A 21,404-nucleotide genomic window follows, 5' to 3' on the forward strand; every position below is an offset into this window, starting at 1 on the left:
GAATCGACCCCAGACCTTGGTGTTGCTAGTGGCATACACACTTGTGACACAGTAATGTTTGCTCAAACACTATTGGACATTGAATTTGCTATAGCTTAAACATTTATACTTACAATGAATTTATGAAAATGAGTTAAACCCTTTTTCATCAAGGTTTACTTTGAGATTTCAGGTCTCAGCACTGTTATAAAAACAAACTAATTAAGAAGAAGACTGCAATGCATCATGGGAAATTAACCAGCTCCAGTTGACACCAGCATGTTTAAAAGAGCTTGCAGCTTCATTTTACTCATTTCATTTTATTGTACGATTATCTCTTTAGATAATCCACAAATAATCTATAAACACATACAGGAACAGTCAAGATCACATGATCTGTAACCAAAACTGATTAAGTTTTTGTTTTACTATCTAATATGACCTGGGGTTGAAGTTTATCTTAAAGCTACTGAGTTGTTAGCGAGATCATTTGGTTATTAGTAAGCTTGAAGGATTGCTTAATGCCATGTCAGAGCTGAAAGCTATTTTCTTGGCAAGAAAATCAATCAATCAGCCAAATAAATACATATAGATGTACAAACCAGCCAGTAAATAGCATTGGCAATGTCTGACAGCACTTATGTCACTTGATATTATTGACATTTGGTCCAATAAGACTGCAGGAAAGCAGTCAAGCACAGACTTCAGTGAACGGACCATGTAAATCAGTGCATGAATGAAAATGAATGAGAAATATTGGCTCTTTTAAAAACAGCACTACAGGAGTATTGTGTTTTATGCAGTCAAGTCATCTTTATTTATATAGAACTCCCTGTTCAAACACAGATCATATATTATGGGAGCCCGTCATAATATAGGTTATTATATGGATTTATTATTACTCCATTAAAAGGGTTAGACAAACATTTCAGTTGAAATTGAAGTTGTTGATCAATGAAATCGTCTCCTTCAGGTTGTGTTTATCCATCATCGGAAAAACCCCTTGAAACGATGTTTAAATGGTTTTCTGTCATTTACTTATCTGATACACAACATTTGTAATGATCTATTATTAGTGTTCCTGTACATTTGGTTAGTGCGACCTCTGCTGGTCACTATGAATATCACAAAGAATCTCTCATCTAAACACTCGTGGTAATTTTGTATCATAAAGAGACTAAATTAAGTAACATTCTTAAATTGCAAAGATGAAAACTGATCTCACAGGAATATGTGAATAATAACCTTTTTCTCCTTATATCAGAACATTAATGGTAACACTTTACTTGAAGGGGTGTACATAAGACTGACATGGCACCTTCATAACCATGACATGACATATGTCATGAATATGAAGTAGGGTTTATGCATGTTTATGACAACTGTCATTAAGTGTCTTTCGCTCAGTAATGACATTTTGAATGCAAATATGACATTGTTTAAGATGTCTTTGTTATGACACCTTGACATAAACCATAACATCATAACCTGTCAGTGTCTTTGACATGACAACTTGACATTAAATTAAGTTAAACTGTCATGTGGTTGGTTTTGACATTGCCTGTCATAAGGCCATTATAACTGTGTCATGAATATTTTTCGTGACCTCAACTACAGTGGTACAAATTGAATTTGTCATTAAACAGTTATAATGCTTCATGACAGCCAATGTCAAAACCAACCACCTGACAGTTTAATGTAATGTTAACCAATAAAGCTAAGTGCTTTCTTAAGTTTGATCATTAATCTGCTAGGTCATGTTTATGACAGGTTGTGTTGTCTTAGTAATGTCAAGTTGTCATGACAAAGACACTGACAGGTTATGATGTATTGGTTTATGTCAAGGTGTCATAACAAAGACATCTCAAACAATGTCATATTTGCATTCAAAATGTCATAATTGAGCGAATGACACTTAATGACAGTTGTCACAAACATGCATAAAACTTCCTTCATATTCATAACATGTGTCATGTCATGATTATGAAGGTGCCTTGTTAGTCTTATGCACACCCCTTCAAGTAAAGTGTTACCAAATTAATTTCTGCTGAAATATCTCCTGTGAAATCACGAAAAACAGAAATTACAAAACATAGCTTATGTAGCCTATACAGTGGAATAGGCTTTTATAAAAACTTCTTGAAACTGCAAGTATTGCAGTATCTCTGTATTTATAGGCTATGCTTAGATTAACACATTAAACTGCAACATTAGCAATACTATGACGTTATAAATAAATAATAAGCACATGAAAATTGAATTGTGTTGCATTTGTTCACGTGTTGGATTTCAATAAGAGTGACAGAGACTCTGGTGGAGAGATGAACTACACTGGATTCACTCATTTAACCATTTAAATATCAAACATCCCGTCACTGATTCTTAAGACAAAACATGTGCCACAACTTCACCTGCCATTAGATTTGAAAACAGACACATTGATAAATGCTAGATTTGAAAATGGTTGTAATCCATATTTGACACATTTTTTAAAATATATTTATAATAAACATTTGACATTACAAACATATTTTTTTTACTATCTAGTGTTGACTCATGTGTGATTTCGTCTGTTTATGTGATAAATAAATGAAGGGGAAAAAACACATTTTATGACAAAATACATTTTATTGCTCATTAATTTAAAAATGACAATGTTTTTATTAAATGGCTTTAAGCATTTGGAAGCATCAGGACAAAATATATAATTTGAGGATAAAATATCAGCTCATAACAATGTTGAGCTCAAGACACGAGCTGATCATTGAATGTTTTCAAATTCTACAACTATGAGAGATTCTCAAACTCTCCTGATCATTGAGTCTCTACAAAGACTAAATCTGACACGAGTTTGATCCACATCTTCAACTCTATTGAACAATGTGAGACAGACAGTTGAGTTGAGAAACAGTGATCGGGAAGAGACATGAATCTTCCACATGGAGCATAAGATGAGCTCCATAGCCTTTAACATTTGTAATGAATTGTGTTTAGAAGATGAACTCTGACCTGGCACTCAGTTACCATAGTAACAGAGCAAGCAGTTGCTAAGAACTGTTTCCTGTTTTTTTTTAATAAATCTTCCTCCAGGTGGTGCTCAGAGACTCAGAAAGACAAAACTCTTGTTGAGTCTCATTCAGATGTTATAAAAACACAATAGAAGTCTGTGGTGTGTCTCGTTTAGACCGAAGTCAATGTGTGTAAGTTTCTATAAATTATGATTTGAAGAGAGAAAAAGTTTACAGCTGTGTGAGTTAAAGAGAGAGATAATGTGAGTGTTTTTCTTTTACTCAACTGTGTCTCACTTGTTTCTCACAGGAAGCTGTTTAATCTCACAGAGACACTGAACCACCACTACTACAAACCCCAAATCCAGCATAGAGAGGTTCAGTGAATGTGCAGTTGAATGTGTGTAAGTGTGTGAGTGTGTGTGTGTCAGAGACGCTGTAGAAGGACAGAGTGCCGGCAGACACATCAACATACACTCCTACTCTGTTAGAGGGATGTGAAGGGACAGATATTTCTGTGCTCTCCTTATTGTGTCTGAAAGTGAAACTGTTATTAAACCAGTTCAGACTCCAGGATTTTTCATTGCATCCAAAGCAACAGTCCTCACTTGTTCCTCTCCTGGTGATTCCTTTATACGTCACTGATATATCAGCCCACACACTGCATTCAGTCTCCCAGTAACAGCGTCCAGTCAGACTCTCTCTGCACAGAACCTGAGGCCATTCATCAAATCTCTCTGGATGATCAGGAAACGGCTGCTCCTCTTTCACACGTGTAATTTTACTGTTCCTCTCAGACAGAGCGAGACGAGTGTTTGCCGTGTTTAAATCCAGAGTGAGATCACATGCATCTGAACACAAGGAGAGAGATTATAACGTTTATAACGCAACAAAACAACGATTAAGACTAAGTGTGTGACCTACATTTCTTTAGTCCTTTTGTAGTCCTGAACTTTCCGCCATGATCCAGACTATAAAAACAAGATGTCACAGTCAATTTACATAATAATAAAAGTGGTTATTACATTGAAAATTATTCTCTCATCTCAATCATGTTAGTCTGAATTGAGCTCATAAGGAATATGTTAATAATTAATTTTGGTCTGTTCGTCACACAAAGTTATCGTGTATCTTAAGTCTATGGGCCCTATCTTGCACCCGGCGCAAATGACTTTGTACACTGACGCATGTATCATTCATATTTTGCACCCGCGCAAAGCGGGCTTTTCTCTCCACAGAAGCACGTCGGTAAACTAGGAAATGAACTTGCGCTCCCTGGGCGGGTCGGCGCAAAAAGGAGGCGTGTTTCGGCGCAAACATTCCCTAGTGCTATTTTACAGTTCCAGAAAACAATTCCGCCAGTGGCGCGTTGCGCGTACATTCAGATGCTATTTTAAGCGCGCATGCTTGGCCATAATGTAGCGGGTGCACAACGCGCATACACTTTGATTCTCTCATCATCACAGATGCAGCAGTTTTTATTTTTGCAAATCATACATTATAACAAGGAAAAATATTAACACGTGAGGGAAATCATTGTGGTGTCCATGAAGATGTAAAAAATGTAGGTCTAAATCTAGCTTACACATTTACCCAAATTTTTCAGGCTAATTGTAGTAATGACGGATCAGACCTGTTTGCCCAATAGTGGCAAGACACATATGTATATAAGGACATCTGACAAATTAGTTTGTCCGTCAAGAACCAGGAAAAAAAAATCTCCCATCCCCATACAACGTCACTTCTCTGTCTTTCACTGCCCTGACAAGGACGTCGGTCTCCTCTGCTGTGAACCGCTCCTGGCGCGCCTGGTAAATCCGCCATAATAATAACAATCCGCCATGCAACATGCGCACCTGCTCTTAAAGGGTATGTTGGATGACGCTCTGATTGGTTTATTTCACGTTACACCCAAACCACACCTATGAATAATGAAGCTACTTCAGACCAACCCCTTTTAAACTTGCGTCGGGCGCAAGAGTCAATTATGCCGCCGGTAAAATAGCAACAGCGCCCAAGACCCGCCCACAAAGTTACTTGCGCTTCGCGCTTGATACTTGCGTTTCAGATCGTTAAAATAGGGCCCAATATCTCCAAACTCAGGTCGATGTCTCTTCTGATGAGGATCATTTGAGATCCTTTGTTTGTCGTCCAGCATTTGATGTAGTTCCTGATTCACAGCCTTTATCATTAGATAAGATCCTCAAGCCTTGAGCTACAGACTTCACCTTTACATTCACTGATAATTTCTGTCTTTATCCTTTCATTTGTGCAAGTGTTTTAATCAATATCTGATATTAATCTGCTAACTGCAGAAACCTCCTACTGTTCAGCTGATCTGCTTTATTCAGTATCATGAGGTCAAACATCATTTCTTCTCATTTAGACTGAGATCTCTGTGTCTGTATCTTGGATGTTTTTGCTTCATGTCTCTGACAGCAATTAGAGTTTACTTTCTAGAGCAGCAACAAGCTTTGAATATGTTTTGGGATCAGAGACTTGAGTTGGTTTCTCAGATGCTGCTGTTATGAGTCACAATCAGCTGTTGATCTGAATCAAGATCTTCAGTTATTTTCCTGTGCAGTATGTATGTAGGCCTACACTGAACACAATTATAAACGCAACACTTTTATTTGTGCCCCCATTTTTCATGAGCTGAACTCACGAGCTGGCCTTTTATTGTGGCCAGCCATTGTGCTCACTAACACAGATTTAGACAGATTTGTGAACAATATTTGAGAAATATAGGCCTTTTGTGTACATAGAAAAAGTCTTAGATCTTTGAGTTCAGCTCATGAAAAATGGGGGCAAAAACAAAAGAGTTGTGTCTATAATTTTGTTCAGTGTATATGTGCTGTATGCAGATATCTATGTACATATGAGTTTATAGCACATCCACATGACAGGATGATTGTTAGTGTTGAACATACTTGAGTTTGTCCAGTCTGTAGTTTGGATCAGAGACCAGCTGGACTAATGATTGTCCTGGGTGATTGTAGCTCAGATCCAGCTCTCTCAGGTGTGAGGGGTTTGAACTCAGAGCTGAAGCCAGAAAACAACAGCCTCTCTCGGTCACCATACAGCCAGATAATCTAAACAGAGACAGACACACACACACACACACACACACACACACACACACACACACATATATATTATCAGTTTTAGTGTCTTGGAAAGTAAAAAGGAATATTTGGCAATGTAGTTTAATTTGGATATGGGTAAAATTACCAAAGCCGCTGTCTTTACACTGTAAAGCTGGAACAGAAGCTACATGTACATCTGGCATGGCATTTGTTTATGTACAAGCTGCTCAAATGTGGCATAAATGTATTTACACAATAATTGAATAATTTTATGAAATTAATTTAATTTTAAATACAAAGTATATGAATAATGAATAAATTATCAAAAAGCACAATCATGACAAAAAGTTGAATGTTTCTCTGATGCCTCTTTTTATTTACACAGAACCAAGTGGCATCAGAGCTGCCTTTAATAGGACAGAGGTGGTCAGAGCAAGCATGTTTATGCACGATTATGACAAAAATCACTGTTGTCGATTATTGCCCCTTGATATTGTACTCGTCATGACTATTAATGTGAAATAATATAATACGTTTCAAATGTTTTTGCGTGTGAGGAACAGCACACTATACACAGACAAAACAAGCTGAGAACCATTTATGAATTAGTTTATTGCTGTTTTAAGCATTAGTAAATCAAGACTTCACCACTGATTCACTTAGTAGCATGACTGTTGTTATTCAAATTGGGAATAAATTATGTACAGAAAGAAAGTAAAGAACGTTCCCATCACTGAAGCAGTCAATGACTTTAGCCAGTCTCGCAAAAACTCCCGTTATGATCAATTAAGCTGACTACACTGCATAATTTTCACATTTCACTTTAATTGCAAAATTATGGCTAGGGACGATTCAGCTGTTGCTGGGTATTGGTAGGAACTTCTGTCCCTAGCGTCCCTATTAAATTTGACGCCCCTGGGACCGGGATCAGAAGGCATCTTTAATTTCATAACCATGTGAACCATTCAATGTTTTTCTTACCTCAGTATGTTGAGTTGACAGTGAGAACTCCTCAGTCCATCAGACAGAAGCTTCACCCCTGAATCCTGCAGGTCATTGTTACTCAGGTCCAGCTCTCTCATTGAGGAGTTTGATGATTGTAGAAATGAAGACAAACTTTCACAGAACTGACCAGTGAGATTACAGTCAGCAAGTCTATAATAGAGGATGAAATATGTTTTAATTAAGAGATGGCGGATTGAAATATTGTTCCCTTTCGATAACGGTCTCTCAACATTGCTCAATAGCTGACACTATGGGGGAAATCCCTTTCTCCAAATTCTCTTTTCTCCGAAAAGACTGAAGCCTGATGAATCCCACCCCTCTCACTCTCTCGTTCTCTTCCCCCTCCTCTCACGATCTTTGATCACGAGAGGAGTTAGCCTAGAAATCTAGACGGCTTTCGAGCTGGAAAAACCAAACTCTAGTCAGGCCAATCACATCGTATATAGAGTTGGTGGGCGGGCTTAACATAATGACGGCAGAGTTGTGACGGTTCCTCGTGATTTCCCTGCTACTTGAAAACAAAGAAGATGCTGCTGGCGAACAGCGGTCTTTCGAATCGGATTTGGCCGCGACTCTGGAGGACTTGGAGTTAAGAGAACGTCACTTAAGTCATTCTTAAAAAAGGAAGATGTGTTCGGAGTTTTGATGACCGGACAATGCAAAAGTTTAATATATCAACTAGCTCCGCTGGTGGGAAAACGCATGGGACTCACTCAGCCACAGCCGTTCGTTGCTCTGGTTGGTTGTAGCGCTGTCCTATTGTGTGCCGAGGGATATTGAAAGACAACCGTTTATCCCGCCCCTCGGATTGAGGTATGCCAATTGTGAGTTCCCAGACCTAATATCTTGATGTAGGTCTGGCTTGCCAGGCTAGAGAGGAGTCGCTAGGCTGAGCAAACAGGACACAGTCACTTCGGCTCAGTTCTATTGTGCCTCACTCTCCCCACAAGCGCGAGGATGCTCTTCACCCACGAAGACCAGCACCCCTCTATTGGTGCGATGGGCCTGGGATTTCGAGCTCATCCGAGTCCTCTCCAATGCCATTGAGGAGCTGGGGTTGGAATGGTCGGCTTTAATTTTTCTGTTCATTTTATTTTTATATATTTTAACTATTTTGTATTTTACTGGGTTTTTTTCTCTGTTTATTGAATGATTGGGTTAATAAATAGAATAATTAGATCAGGTGTGACGGATCACATCTAAATAAATTGTAACTTGCTGAATTGCTGTGTACTTGTTGTTTGTATGATCAAATTAGGCTTACAATGCTTTTGGGAAACGTTGCCCAGGACATAATTTCTCTTGCCACAACAAAGGTGCTTTAAAAACACAGAGTTAGAGCAGCCAGAAAAAAAATAATATTAAAAAAGTAAAGGGTCAAGAGCCCAACTAAAGCAAACACTGATCACCATAACGGTGACCTGAAACGAAACATTACATAAAACATTACCATCTAAACTTCTGTTAAATCTAAATAAGAACGTGTGTAGATGTATGACAGAAATAAAGTCAAACTGGTAATAATAAGTGCAATAATGTGAAATGGTTCTAACTCAGTAGTTATTGTGTTTCTCTTTTTTCTGTTATTGTTGTTTCTCTTTCCTTCGATGATTCTGCTTATTAACATCAGGTATCTTCAATGATGCTCAATCTTCACTTAATTATTCACTTAATTATCTCATTAACTTCAACACTGTTTCAGTGTTAATTTTAACACCCTATAGTTGGACACATATGTACACCGAGGAGTGTTCATTTAACACTCAGGATTTTGCTGTGCAAATTTTCTGGATTTCTGTTTGCACTAAAACAGTTTTTTCCTCTTCAAAAAGCTTATTTCCTTTTAAAGTATAGCCATTTTAAAGAAAACAGTGTCATGATTTGATGGAGGAATTGCAATATTACTGTCTCAACAAAACCGACACATTCATCAATCATATAAATGAATACTCACAGAGCTTTTCTGCAGTTCACCACAGCTGGTATCAGTCTCCTTCTGCCCTCATCTGATGTGTTGTATTTCTTCAGATCAAATTCATCCAGCAATTCTAATACCTGAAGCATGTAGACGATTGTTGAGCAGTGACCAGGAGAGAGTCGATTCAATGAGTGATTCTCTGATTTCGCAAACTCCTGAATCTCTCTGTACAGAGTCTGATCCTTCATTTCCAGCAGACAGAGGAACAGATTGATGCATCTGTCAGCTAGGAGACGATCATCATCCTTGATCATGTCTTTAATGTATTGCGTGATTTCTCTCATGTTTTCTGAGCTGTTCACTGTGTGTGTCAGTAGATCCTGTAAGAGTCTCTGATTGGACTCCAGTGAGACGCCCAGCAGGAACCGCAGGAAAAGATCCAGGTGTCCATTTTTACTCCTGAAAGATTTATTAACTGCTGCTTTTAGTAGCTCATATAGAGAGTTTTTCTGACTGTACCTTGTATATCCTTCATTCAGAAACAACTTCAATAATCCCATATTTTTGACTACGTGGCAGTAGAACACAAAGAAAGCAGCAAGAAACTCCTGAAAGCTGAGATGAATGAAGCAGTAGACTTTCCTCTGATGAATCACAGATTCCTCCTTAAAGATCTCAGTGCAAATCCCAGAATACACTGAGGCGTCTGTGACGTCTATGCCGCTCTCAATCAGGTCCTCCTCATAGAACATCACATTGCCCTTCATCAGCTGCTTAAAAGCCAGTTCAGCAAGTTTCACAATCACGTCTCTGTTGGACTTCAGGATTTTCTCTGGATCTTTCTCATCATACTTCTGATTCCTCATGTTGATCTGAGTCAGCAGGAAGTGGATGTACATTTCAGTCAGAGTTTGAGGAATTTCTGCATTTCTGTCATCTTGTTTCAGGAGGTTTTGAAGCACAGTGGCTGAGATCCAGCAGAAGACGGGTATGTGACACATGATGTGAAGGCTTCTTGATCTTCTAATGTGTGAGATGATACTGCTGGCTTGAAGCTCGTCACTGATTCTCTTCCTGAAATATTCCTCTTTCTGAGGATCAGTGAATCCCTGGATTTCTGTCACACGGTTTATGTATTTTGAGGGGATCAGATTGGCTGCTGCTGGTCTGGAAGTGATCCAGATATGAGCAGAGGGAAGCAGATCTCCTCTGATGAGGTTTGACATCAACACACTCAGTGATGAAGACTCATTCACATCACAAACTTTCTTTATATATGAAAAAATATGTTTCTTTCTGCTTTCATCCAGACCATCAAAGATGAACACAACTTTACACTCCTCATAAATCTTTGAGTCCAGATCTTGAAGTTCAGGATGAAAGTCCAGCAGGAGTCTGTGAAGACTGTACTGGCGATCTTTAATCAAGTTCAGCTCTCGAAATGGAAGCACAAACATGAAATCTACATCCTGATTGGCTTTTCCCTCGGTCCAATCCAGAATGAACTTCTGCACAGAGACGGTTTTTCCAATTCCAGCGATGCCTTTAGTAAGAACAGTCTTGATGTTGTCTTTCGCCTCACATCCTGGTTGATGTAAGGGTTTAAAGATGTCATTGCAGTAGATTGGAGTGTCTTGTGTTCTGGCTGTTTTCTCCATCTGTAAAACCTCATGTTCTTCATTCACTCCTTCACTCTCTCCCTCTATGATGTAGAGCTGTGTGTAGATCCTGTTCAGGAGAATTTGATTCTCTTCTAGTTTGATTCCTTCAAATAAGCTTTCAAACTGGTTCTTCATGCTGATTTTGTGCTGGTCTTTGACTCTCTGCTTGATGAGGGTCTGCCAGTAAGAGAGAGTGCAGGATCTGATCACATCATCTCTCTTCACTCTGCAGAAAGAGAAATAAAACTGTGACTGTGAAACAGCATCTTTAAGTGAAAAGTAGCTCCAGAATAGTAATTACAAATGTTTCCAGCAAACCAAACTTTAAGATCTTATTTGATCCCACACTCAGACAGAAGTGTCAGTTTAACAGACAGCTTTCAGATACAACGTGTCTACAAACCGATCTAAACTAAGACTAAAGTGTTTACATTACATTTTTTAAAAGACAAATTATTGGTTTAGTCTGACTGAAATCGAACTTTTAAAGTAGGGGAGAGCCGGGACGATTGAAACGCGGGATGGATGAAACATTGAGATTTCCATGAAAACCACTCACGTCATGTACGTCAAATTTGGTCAGCATGTACAGCACGCAATGCCTACCAGACCCGCGAAAACATTTCTTCTTTAAGTCATGCCGTTTTAAAGTTAGAGCCGGAAAGCTGTTTTTGAGTGTGGTGAGTGAATTCTTTCATGCGGTACTTTTTTTTGACTGACAAGTTGTATTTATTGTTTCATGTGCCATTGTAATGATAATACAGCAGGTGTATTAGTACTGCAACACACCCTTAAGTGTGTAATATCAGAGTTTTTTAGTTTAAAGCTGCAGTCGGCAAGTCTGGCAGATTGAGTGGACTTAGGCAAAATTTTGAATGTTTACAACTCTCATGCCCCTCCCCCACTATCAACGGATACCCTCCCACCGAGTTCGTGTTCGTCAGTGCGTGTGCACCAGGTTATCTGTGAACGCGCCCGTCTCATCAGCATCCATCAACACCATGGAGTATTTGGAGGTATGCTGCCCTGGCTAATCTACCGATAGATTGCAATTGCTAACGTCATTTATACTCTAAATGAGCTTACTTGATTTGTTAGTGTTTTGAAAGCGAGATACATCCGCCATCACTCTTCGTTACTGCGCGAACTTCCGGCGTGTGCATGTGATTGTAACGTGCGCGAGGGGTGGCGTGTGCCCGATCTGTGATTGACAGTCAGATCTCACACCCCCCTGCGCTGATTGGACCCGATGATCCGGGAGCTGTGGATTTTTGCAAAACAAATAACACGCTCCAGGTGGAGTTAGAAGCTCGGGTTTTTTTCTAAAACCACTTTATTATGTTGTTCTGTCGGATTATAGTGTCGATTTCACTGAATATGATCAAAAAAATGTTGCCGACGGCAGCTTTAAGGACAAAACAGGTTTAACTGGCAGGAGGCAGTGTCGGGACGGTTGAAACAGCGACTCCTGCCAGTTAAACCTGGTCATAGGAAAACACTCAATATATCTAAATCACTCAATATGACTCAACGAATAAATGTAAGAAAATTAATTGTAAACGGATTTGTCTGTCTAAAGATTACACAAAATGCGCAAAGGCTTATCGCCTATTGTTTATTGGGCGACAGAACAAAAATGTTAATATGAACCTTAAAATTAAAATAAATTACAAAATATGTTTGTAACAATATGTACATAAGTTACTTGTCAGGTATTGTTCATAAAAACAAGCATTAGATGAATAGTTACCGTTTAAACTGTTATGTTTCATCCGTCCCACCCCTGTGTTTCAATCGCCCCGCTCTGGAGGGTTGATTGAAACAAAGCACAATTCTCGTTCAAAGTCAATTTTTACTTAAATCATTCTATATTTCTACCGAATAACACACGATACTAAGAGAACACATATGTGAGTTGTTGATCACAAAAAAAAAAATGTGTTGCAACTGTCCCGGCTCTCCCCTACATGTAGATGGATTTAATGAGCTCGTTTTACCTGTCAGACTACAACAGTAAACTTAACAGTGAACTTTCCCATGTGAGTTGCCCTGTCACTTGTGCATGCCATGTTTCAACACAAACACAATAAATAAAAAACTTTTTTTTTTCAGTTTGCTATATTAGTATTAATTTTTTGCTTTAAGATATAGTCCCTGAAAATGTATAATTTCCGTATTTATATAAAATAATTGTTTCATGATTATGCATAAGGATACACGGAAAAGCAGAACCTTTGTTTACACATTTGAATGCTGCTTATTGGATCAATAGAGGTAGATATCATATTTTGCAAATACACGTTTTTGCAAATGTACTTTGTTAGCCTATGACCTATTACAGGGGTGCTCAATCCTGCTCCTGGAGATCAACCTATCTGCAGAGTTCAGATCCAACCCTGATCCAACACACCTGTCCGTAATTATCAAGTGCTCCTGAAGATCTCAATTAGCTGCTTCAGTTGTGAAGGATCAGGGTTGGAGCTGAACTTTGCAGGAAGGTAGATCCCCAGGAACATGATTGGGCTCCCCGGCTGATTCTTGCCTTAAAAAAAAGATGCAATTGAATGAAGTACAGACTGATACTCACTCAGGGTCAGAGGTCACTGCTCCATCACTGAGTTTAGGGGGAGGGTCCATGGATGCGTCACTCTTCAAAGACACACAGCTGGGCTCTGGAGATGCTGCTTTTCTGATACAGAGCAGAAATATACTTCATTTAAGACCACTGTTGTGTTAAGGCGTGTTCACTGTTGATAAATGCAAATGAAACTTTATAACTCATGAGCATGTTGGGTTTTAATCCTTGAGTCTTTTACCAGCTTGCATTTGTGTTCATCTTCTCCATAGCGGTTGAGTTTAGATCAGCAGTTGGACACAGTGTTGAGAACAGGAATCCACCCCAACAAGAGGTAACAAAACTTATCCAGCAGAATTACTTTATAACATGGTTTAAAGTTTTCCATTTGCATTAGTGTTCCTTGTCATTGTCATCCATGATTTAAAGGATTTAAAAAAATATATATATTTGAATATGTTCCTTGAGGTTCACTTATAATGTTAAGAAAGTTTTTTTACATAACAAAAACAAATATATATGCTGAAAAAAAATATATTTTTAACGTACATTCTGACCAACTGTTTGTGTTTTATGTGGAAAAAACTAACCCCCAAATAAAAATAACTATTATAATTTTTAATAAAACTTAACTGTAATAATTACTGCAGTGTCATCATATCCGATTATACCTTTGAGTAATTGAAGCGAGAACATATATTATTAATGCATTTACTGTCGCTATTCCAGAATATAAGGACTATAAATCCTGCATCGAATCAGTTTTCCACATATTTTGTAGCTTAAACAAATGCATTTAAAGCATATAAGCACTGACATCGCAAGCCAAATGATTGTTCTGCACAAATCACCTATGGCTGTGTGACATTTAGCTTCAAAACTAAGATATTCAACAACTATTGTTGGCACTATTAATTTTGTACCTACAATATTCTAAGATTAAAGTAAACTTTATAGTTATCTATGCAATTTGTGTATCGGATATCAATAAAAACCGTTGTCAAATAATTATATTTGAAATAATTATTGCTGCTTCCATAGACATCCGTGTATATTTTATATTAACTATGAATGTTTTTTGCTACTTACTTATCTGTATTTAAATGTCAGAAACATAAAATAAACATGATATGGTTGAAATATATGATGAGAATGAGATCCTGCAATATCAAAACGAGCTGTTTTTGGAGCTTAATTAAATAAATGTAATGGTACAAAGACCTCTTATATGTCAAAAGAACAAGGCAAATTTGATTTCTCGTGTCATGACCCCTTTAAGTGAGTCTGTCTGGCATTTCAACCTATTGCAAAATGGATGACGAAAACACATTTGATCATTCAGACTGAGAAACGTCTCAGGTTACGACTGTAACCGTAGTTCCCTGAGAAAGGGAACGAGACGATGCGTCACTTGACGCTTTGGGAACGCCCCCAGCGTGAATGCGTCTGAGCATCAATGTCAACTAGTCCAATGGAAAGAATGAGCGTCACGGGCGGGTGACGTCATGACCAGGAAGGGATAAAGGCATACCCGGTGAAACGCGGCATTAGCTTCAAAAAGTTGAAGCAAGCCGATCACAGGGATGCAGGAAGTATGGCAGGGTGACGCATCGTCTCGTTCCCTTTCTCAGGGAACTACTGTTACAGTCGTAACCTGAGACGTTCCCTTTCGAGGGAACTCTCGATGCGTCACTTGACGCTTTGGGAACGAGAATACCCAAAACGCCAGAATTCCAAGTACCTGAGTGTCAGTCTGTTGGAACTAAGCACTAAGCACCTGAGAACCTGGGGCAGCATCCAGGTCCAAACTGTAAAACCTGACGAATGTGAGCGGTGAGGACCAGACTGCCGCATCACAAACGTCTTGGAGAGAAACCCCAAATAACAAGGCTTTAGAGGCCGCCATACCCCTCGTAGAATGACCACCAAGGGACACGGATGGTCAGAGTACTCGTATGCAAGTGAAATAGCCTCGACTATCCACTTACTAACCGTCTGTTTAGAAGCAGGAAGACCCTTCTTAGGTGATCCAAAGCAAATAAATAACTGGTCGGACTTCCTCATTGAAGATGTCCGATGAACATAAGTATCCAGTGCTCGCACTGGACACAAGAGGTTCAGCCTTTCCTGGTCCGCAGATGTAAAAGGAGGACAGAAACCTGCAGCACAATAGGCCTCGGAATAATGGTAGGCACCTTTGGAACATATCCATGTTTCGGTAAGAATGCCTTGGCCATCCCCGGTGCACTCAAGGCAGGTGGGGACCGAAAGGGCCTGAAGGTCTGACTCTAATAGGGACGAAATAGCTAGCAGAAAATAGTCTTAAAGAAAGGAACTTCTCTGAGACCAAATCTAAGGGCTCGAAGGGAGCCCCAGATAGGCCTTCTAGAACTATTGCAAGGTCCCAAGCCAGCACCCTAGTGCAAGTTGCAGGCCTCAGCCTCAAAGTGCCACGAAGGAAACGAGTGATCAGGGGGTCTCGACCCCAAAATGTACTACCCACCAGGGCGTGGAAAGCCGCAATGGCCGCCACGTATACCTTAAGCGTGGAAGGACATAGACCTGATACAAAGCGTTCTTGCAGAAACTCGAATACTGTGTTTACTGAACAGTTAACCGGATCCCACTGACGCTGGTAACACCAAGAAGTGAAAAACTCTCGAAATAGTGAATATAGTTTCCTCGTAGCGGGAGCTCTGGAGCTTAGAATGATCTCAACAACCTCGGTTGAGAGACCACTCTCTATGAGTTGGGCCCCCTCAGAGGCCAAACCCACAGTTTCCAAATCCCCTGCCGGGGGTGCAATACTGAGACAGAAGGTCTCTCCTGATCGGGACCTCCAAGGGAGGTCCGTCGAGGAGAAAAATTAGGTCCGCAAACCAAATTCAGCTCGGCCAGGGTGGTGCTACTAAATAGGCTTATTCCATCCTGGCGGAATCACTCCAGAACTCATGGGAGCAGAGCAACAGGGGGAAATGCGTACAGACGTAGCCTCAGCCACGTCTGCACCATCGCAACCAGCCCCGAGGGGACTGGTTGAGTGAGGGATAACCAGAGTGGACAGTGCGTCGTATGCTGAGACGAGAACAAATCCACTTCTGCCTGGCCATTTAACTCCCATATTTGCTCCACCGCCTCGGGGTGGAGTCCCCTGGCCTCAGCCCCTGCCTCGACAGGGTGTCTGCTCCAATATTCTGGCCCCCCTGGAATATACACTGCCCTCAGACAGCGTAATTTCCTGAGGGACCAAAATAATAGGCCACCAACGTGTTGTCTGTGGGTCAGGAACCAGAGTTTCCTCCATATAACCAAGGCGCGGGGATACTGCCGCGTGATCTTGATCGTACGGAGTGGGTTTCCCCTCAGGGAGAACCCTCTGGTCCTGAGCCACCACTGTAAAGGTCTCACGTACAGCAGGTCAAAGCATTGAACGCTGCTGCCCTGAGGCCCAACAGTCACTGTTTCAGAACAACACATGATGGCCCCTCAGGTCTGGGAGGAGATGTCTCAACGCATTGAAGACGACCATCATCTCTAGGCAATTCATGTGCCAAGCGAGATGATGACTCCTCCCAAGCCCTGAGCTGAGCGGCCTTCCAATACCGCTCCCCAGCCGGTGAGGGAAGCATCTGTCGAGATCACAACTCGATGGCAAAGAGCTCCCAACACCGGACCCTGGGCTAAGAACCAGTGTTTCCTCCATATAACCTAGGCACGAAGGCACCGCCGCGTGATCTTGATCATACGAAGTGGGTTTCCCCTCGGGGAGAACCCTCTGGTCCTGAGCCACCACTGTAAAGGTCTCATGTACAGCAGGCCAAAAGGTATCCCGTTGGACGCTGCTGCCACAAGACCCAACAGTCTCTCGAACTGTTTTACAGTGCGTGACTGGCCTAGCCTCAGCTCTTTTGTGGCTATTAGGATAGCAGCTACACGAACGGGCGACAGAGTGGCCCGCATCGTCACTGAATCCCATACCACACCAAGGAAAGTGGTTCTCTGTACTGGAGAAAGCACACTTTTCTTGGCATTGAGCCTCAACCCCAACATCTGCATATGAGCGAGAACGACACCTCGGTGCCGAACCGCTCACTGTTCTGATTCCGCTAGAATCAGCCAGTCATCTATGCAATTCAGAATGCGTATACACTGCAACCTGGCGGGGCCAGAGCTGCGTCTACACACTTCGTGAATGTGCGGGGTGATAGAGCTAGACCGAAAGGAAGTGCCTGATACTGGTGTTCTTTGCCCCAAAGAAAACCTCAGGAACCTCCTGTGCTGAGGGAGGATGGAGATATGGAAGTATACGTCTTTTAGATCTATCGTGACAAACCAGTCCTCGGATCTGATTTGAGTCATGATCTGTTTGAGTGTCAGCATCTTGAACTTAAGTTTCTGTACTGAACGATTCAACAGACGAAGATCTAAAATGGGACGCAACCCCCCATCCTTTTTTGGAACAATGAAATAATGGCTGTAAAAACCCGACTCTCTGTCGGGTGAGTACACCTGTTCTATAGCTTCCTTTGCTAACAGGGCCTTTACCTCTTGCTCCATTACCAGAGCCTGCTCGGGATGCACCACTGTGGGCAGCACCCCGTTGTAACGAGGAGGACGAGAACCAAACTGGATTCTGTATCCTTTCTCTACAATCTGCAGGACCCAACGAGAAATATTCGGCAGAAGCTTCCACGCTGCCAGAAAATTTACTAAAGGAACCAGCTTCTCGAGGCTGGTCTCTGGTGTTATCGAGACAGCTAATTCCGGAGCCTGAAACATAATGGCAGGAACTACCTGAACTGGCCGCTCTAAAGCCCCCCTCAGAGGGCGCGAAACCGATGCTGTGCCGCAGCATAGCATCAGCGACTCGCTGGAGACCGCTGTGCCCTGAAGCACCAAGGGTGGCAGGGTTGGCAGAACGGTCTCGTGAGGACCCCGAAATGGAACGGGCACCGTATAATGAGGTGTACACCACTCTATTTCGGTCGGGGCTGTCCTCACAGGCCTGATGCATAAACATCAGGACCTTTTTTGAGCCGAAGTCTTCTTCGCCTGAAGAACGGTCCTCAGATCCGGCTTCGACTTAGAAGACTTCGGCTGAAAGGGTTGCGTCTGTCTCCAGTTTCCACGTGGAGGTGCACGAGACGCAACACTCTCTTTCTGATGCACACGATATGACGAGCTTGATGGCTGGGGCTGCTCACGCCCAGCAGCCCCAGGGGGCTGGACACGGCGAGGGATAAACTTTTTGAAAGCGTCCGCTTGCTTTTTTGATACCTGAAATCTCTCGACGACCGTATGGACTGCGTCACCAAAGAGACCAGAAGGTTCAAGCGGAGCATCTAACAAAAAAGCACGATCTTTTTCTTTAATCTCTGAAAGATTCAACCATAAATGTCTCTCAGTAGCTACCAAAGCTGCCATAGACCGCCCAATTGCTCTGGCGGTCTCTTTAGTAGCCCTGAGAGAAAGATCGGTAGCCCGACGAAGTTCTCGAATATCGTCATGACTAACTCCCTCACTATTATCCAGATCCCCCAGCAGGTCAGCTTGATAAGCCTGAAGCACTGCCATAGTATGCAGACATGCTCCAGCTTGACCTGCTGCCGTATAAGCTTTGCCCACTAACACCGAAGTGGCTTTGAGCGGTCTAGTGGGCAAAGCCGAGGCTTTCAGAGACGATGCGGGACCAGGGGAAAGATAGCTGGCTAAATTCTGTTCCGCCTGGGGCATCGCCTCATAACCATACTCTTTCAGCCCTCTAATTCTTGAATAAATATTAATTTGAGGGCTGAAAAGTCGTGATGAGTATGGTTTATTCCATGATTTAGAAATCTCATTGTGAAGATCAGGAAAAAATGGAAGCCCTCGTGGTGGAGATGAAGCAGTAGAAGATAAAAAGCGCTCATCTAATTTACTTTTAGGACGAGCGCCCCTATTATCAGATGGCCATTCAATCTTTAATTTTTCTACAGCCCGCGACATAACATCCACCAGCTCATCATATGCTGGGGAAATAAATTGTGAATCTCTTTCCCCCATGTGTGTGCTTTCACTCTCCAAACTCATAGCATCGACCTCCTCGGAGGAAGAGCAATGAAGTAATGGAGGGCTCTCTCCCCGGGCGGATGAAACCGCAGAGCGTGCTTCCGACACCGGGGGGAGAGCGCTGGATCTTTCGGGTAAGGAAGGAGAAAGAGCCCTCGGACCCGTCTCCAACCCCTCCGAAAGATCCTTTTGCGATCCCCAGGAATGCATTCTCCGCGCTGCCTCGACAGACGCGGGTCCTGATCCCTGCGGATCGCGAGCCTGCCCACTCTCTTTATCAAAGAGTGACAGGCGAGAGCGGAGCATGCGAAGCGGTAGCATCTCACAATGCTGGCACTCAGCCCCCTCGAAGGCTGAGACCGCATGCTCCACTCCCAAACAAATGACACAAAGCTCGTGTGTGACCCCACCCGTTAAATAACGCGGGCAGGGAGAAGCACACTGTTTGTAGACTTGTTTAGTTTCCATCCTTTTCCGCAACAGACAACAGTAAATAGACAGAGACAAAATGACACAGATCGCTTGCTGAGACACAGAAGCTAATGCCGCGTTTCACCGGGTATGCCTTTATCCCTTCCTGGTCATGACGTCACCCGCCCGTGACGCTCATTCTTTCCATTGGACTAGTTGACATTGATGCTCAGACGCATTCACGCTGGGGGCGTTCCCAAAGCGTCAAGTGACGCATCGAGAGTTCCCTCGAAAGGGAACATCTGATTGTGTCTATATATAAAACTGACTTGACGTGTGTCACCAATGTTTTTAATGTCTTAATGTCTACTTGAAAGTTTGAAATGACATTATACTCACTCAGGGTCAGAGGTCACTGCTCCATCACTGAGTTTAGGGGGAGGGTCCATGGATGCGTCACTCTTCATAGACACACAGCTGGGCTCTGGAGATGCTGCTTTACGTGCCTGAACAGACACACCCTCTTTTCGCTGCTTGTAGAGACTCATTTTACAGGCGGAGCTATTAAAACACACAATGTACAACAAATTAAATCTTTAGACATACAGAATGAAACATTTAAGAAACATATACATGTCTTGGGTATGCTTTATTAATTTCAGTATGACTGAATTCTAAGCTACACTAATACACACTAGAGTATCCTTGGCTGTGTGGAAAGACAACAAACCCGTTTAATGGTTTAAGAAACTGCAAAATGGAAACCTGCATGTTTTAATGCATTTATGACTCAAAACACGATGCTTCCTAAGAAACCGATATAACAATTTTTTACAGGACAGTTAACTTTCTGTAATATTTCTGTTTTATCAGCAGGTATTCGGTTTTGGAAGGCTATCAAGAGAAAAAAAAACTAAGCATCAAAATAGATTGATATTACAATAGATTATAACACATATTTACACATGCCATTATTAAAAAATGCATGAGAATGAATCCAGAAGTGTGTTTGTTGAAACCTACCTCTGTCTCAATAATGAAGAACATCCAACACAAACCAGTTCATAAATCCAATCTGTCTCTAGATAACAGCATTAAACTGATCTGTTCTCATTATTCACCGTTTTTTCTCCGGATGTTCTTCACAAAATGGAGTCTGTTGAAATAGTTTCACTTTTGACAGTGTCACATGACCAGTGAGAGAAGAAAAACATATTGGGCATGTTTAAACACCTGCGCTTGTAAAGCAGTTTGCTTCATTTCTGAATATGTCCACATAACAGAACTTTGAGATAATATAAAAAGATTTCATGTTTTGAGATTTTTTCTCTAAATTTCAATGACTTGAAATGTGACAAATAATAAGGATGACAAAGTACAAGTACAAAAAAACTAAAATGTCTCGAATCATTCTTTATCTAAAACATGTCGTCTTTTTATATTACCTCACGGTTAACACACAAAAAAAAGGCCCGGTGTTTAGTAACTTCATGCTGACTAATTTTATTGAATAAGCACACTTGAGTTTTGTTTATTAACCAATTAGACTATACAATTTAGATGTCGGGAAACCTCTGAGCCCAAATTTTGTCTACCTGCCCAAACCAATTTTTCCCCCCACTATCAAATTCAAAACCGCCCAATCTGGCAACAATGTATATTAAAGGCCAATTCGCACGGCATACGAAGTCGTGTCCGGTTTCCTAACATAAC

General features: G+C 41.4%; 1 protein-coding gene across 2 annotated transcripts; it reads right to left on the minus strand.

Moving 5' to 3' along the window:
- Window positions 1-3,197: 3,197 nt before the first annotated feature.
- LOC130075778 (NACHT, LRR and PYD domains-containing protein 3-like) lies at window positions 3,198-20,814 on the minus strand. 2 transcript variants are annotated; one of them, XM_056240546.1, is made up of 8 exons: window positions 20,715-20,814; window positions 20,091-20,252; window positions 13,245-13,346; window positions 9,033-10,883; window positions 7,055-7,228; window positions 5,918-6,079; window positions 3,912-3,958; window positions 3,198-3,838 (listed from the first exon to the last, which is right to left on the minus strand). In XM_056240546.1, the coding sequence occupies exons 2-8, from the start codon at window positions 20,237-20,239 to the stop codon at window positions 3,312-3,314; spliced, it is 3,012 nt and encodes a 1,003-aa protein (XP_056096521.1). In that variant the 5' UTR covers window positions 20,240-20,252; window positions 20,715-20,814; the 3' UTR covers window positions 3,198-3,311. The 2 variants fall into 2 exon arrangements, with proteins under 2 accessions (XP_056096521.1, XP_056096520.1); XM_056240545.1 differs by lacking the exons at window positions 7,055-7,228; window positions 13,245-13,346; window positions 20,091-20,252; window positions 20,715-20,814 and having other exon boundaries at window positions 9,033-10,851.
- Window positions 20,815-21,404: the final 590 nt, after the last annotated feature.

Source organism: Rhinichthys klamathensis, unplaced genomic scaffold, assembly GCF_029890125.1.
Source record: "Rhinichthys klamathensis goyatoka isolate OS25496 unplaced genomic scaffold, OSU_Roscu_1.1 h1tg000603l_1, whole genome shotgun sequence".
Lineage (NCBI taxonomy): Eukaryota > Metazoa > Chordata > Actinopteri > Cypriniformes > Leuciscidae > Rhinichthys > Rhinichthys klamathensis.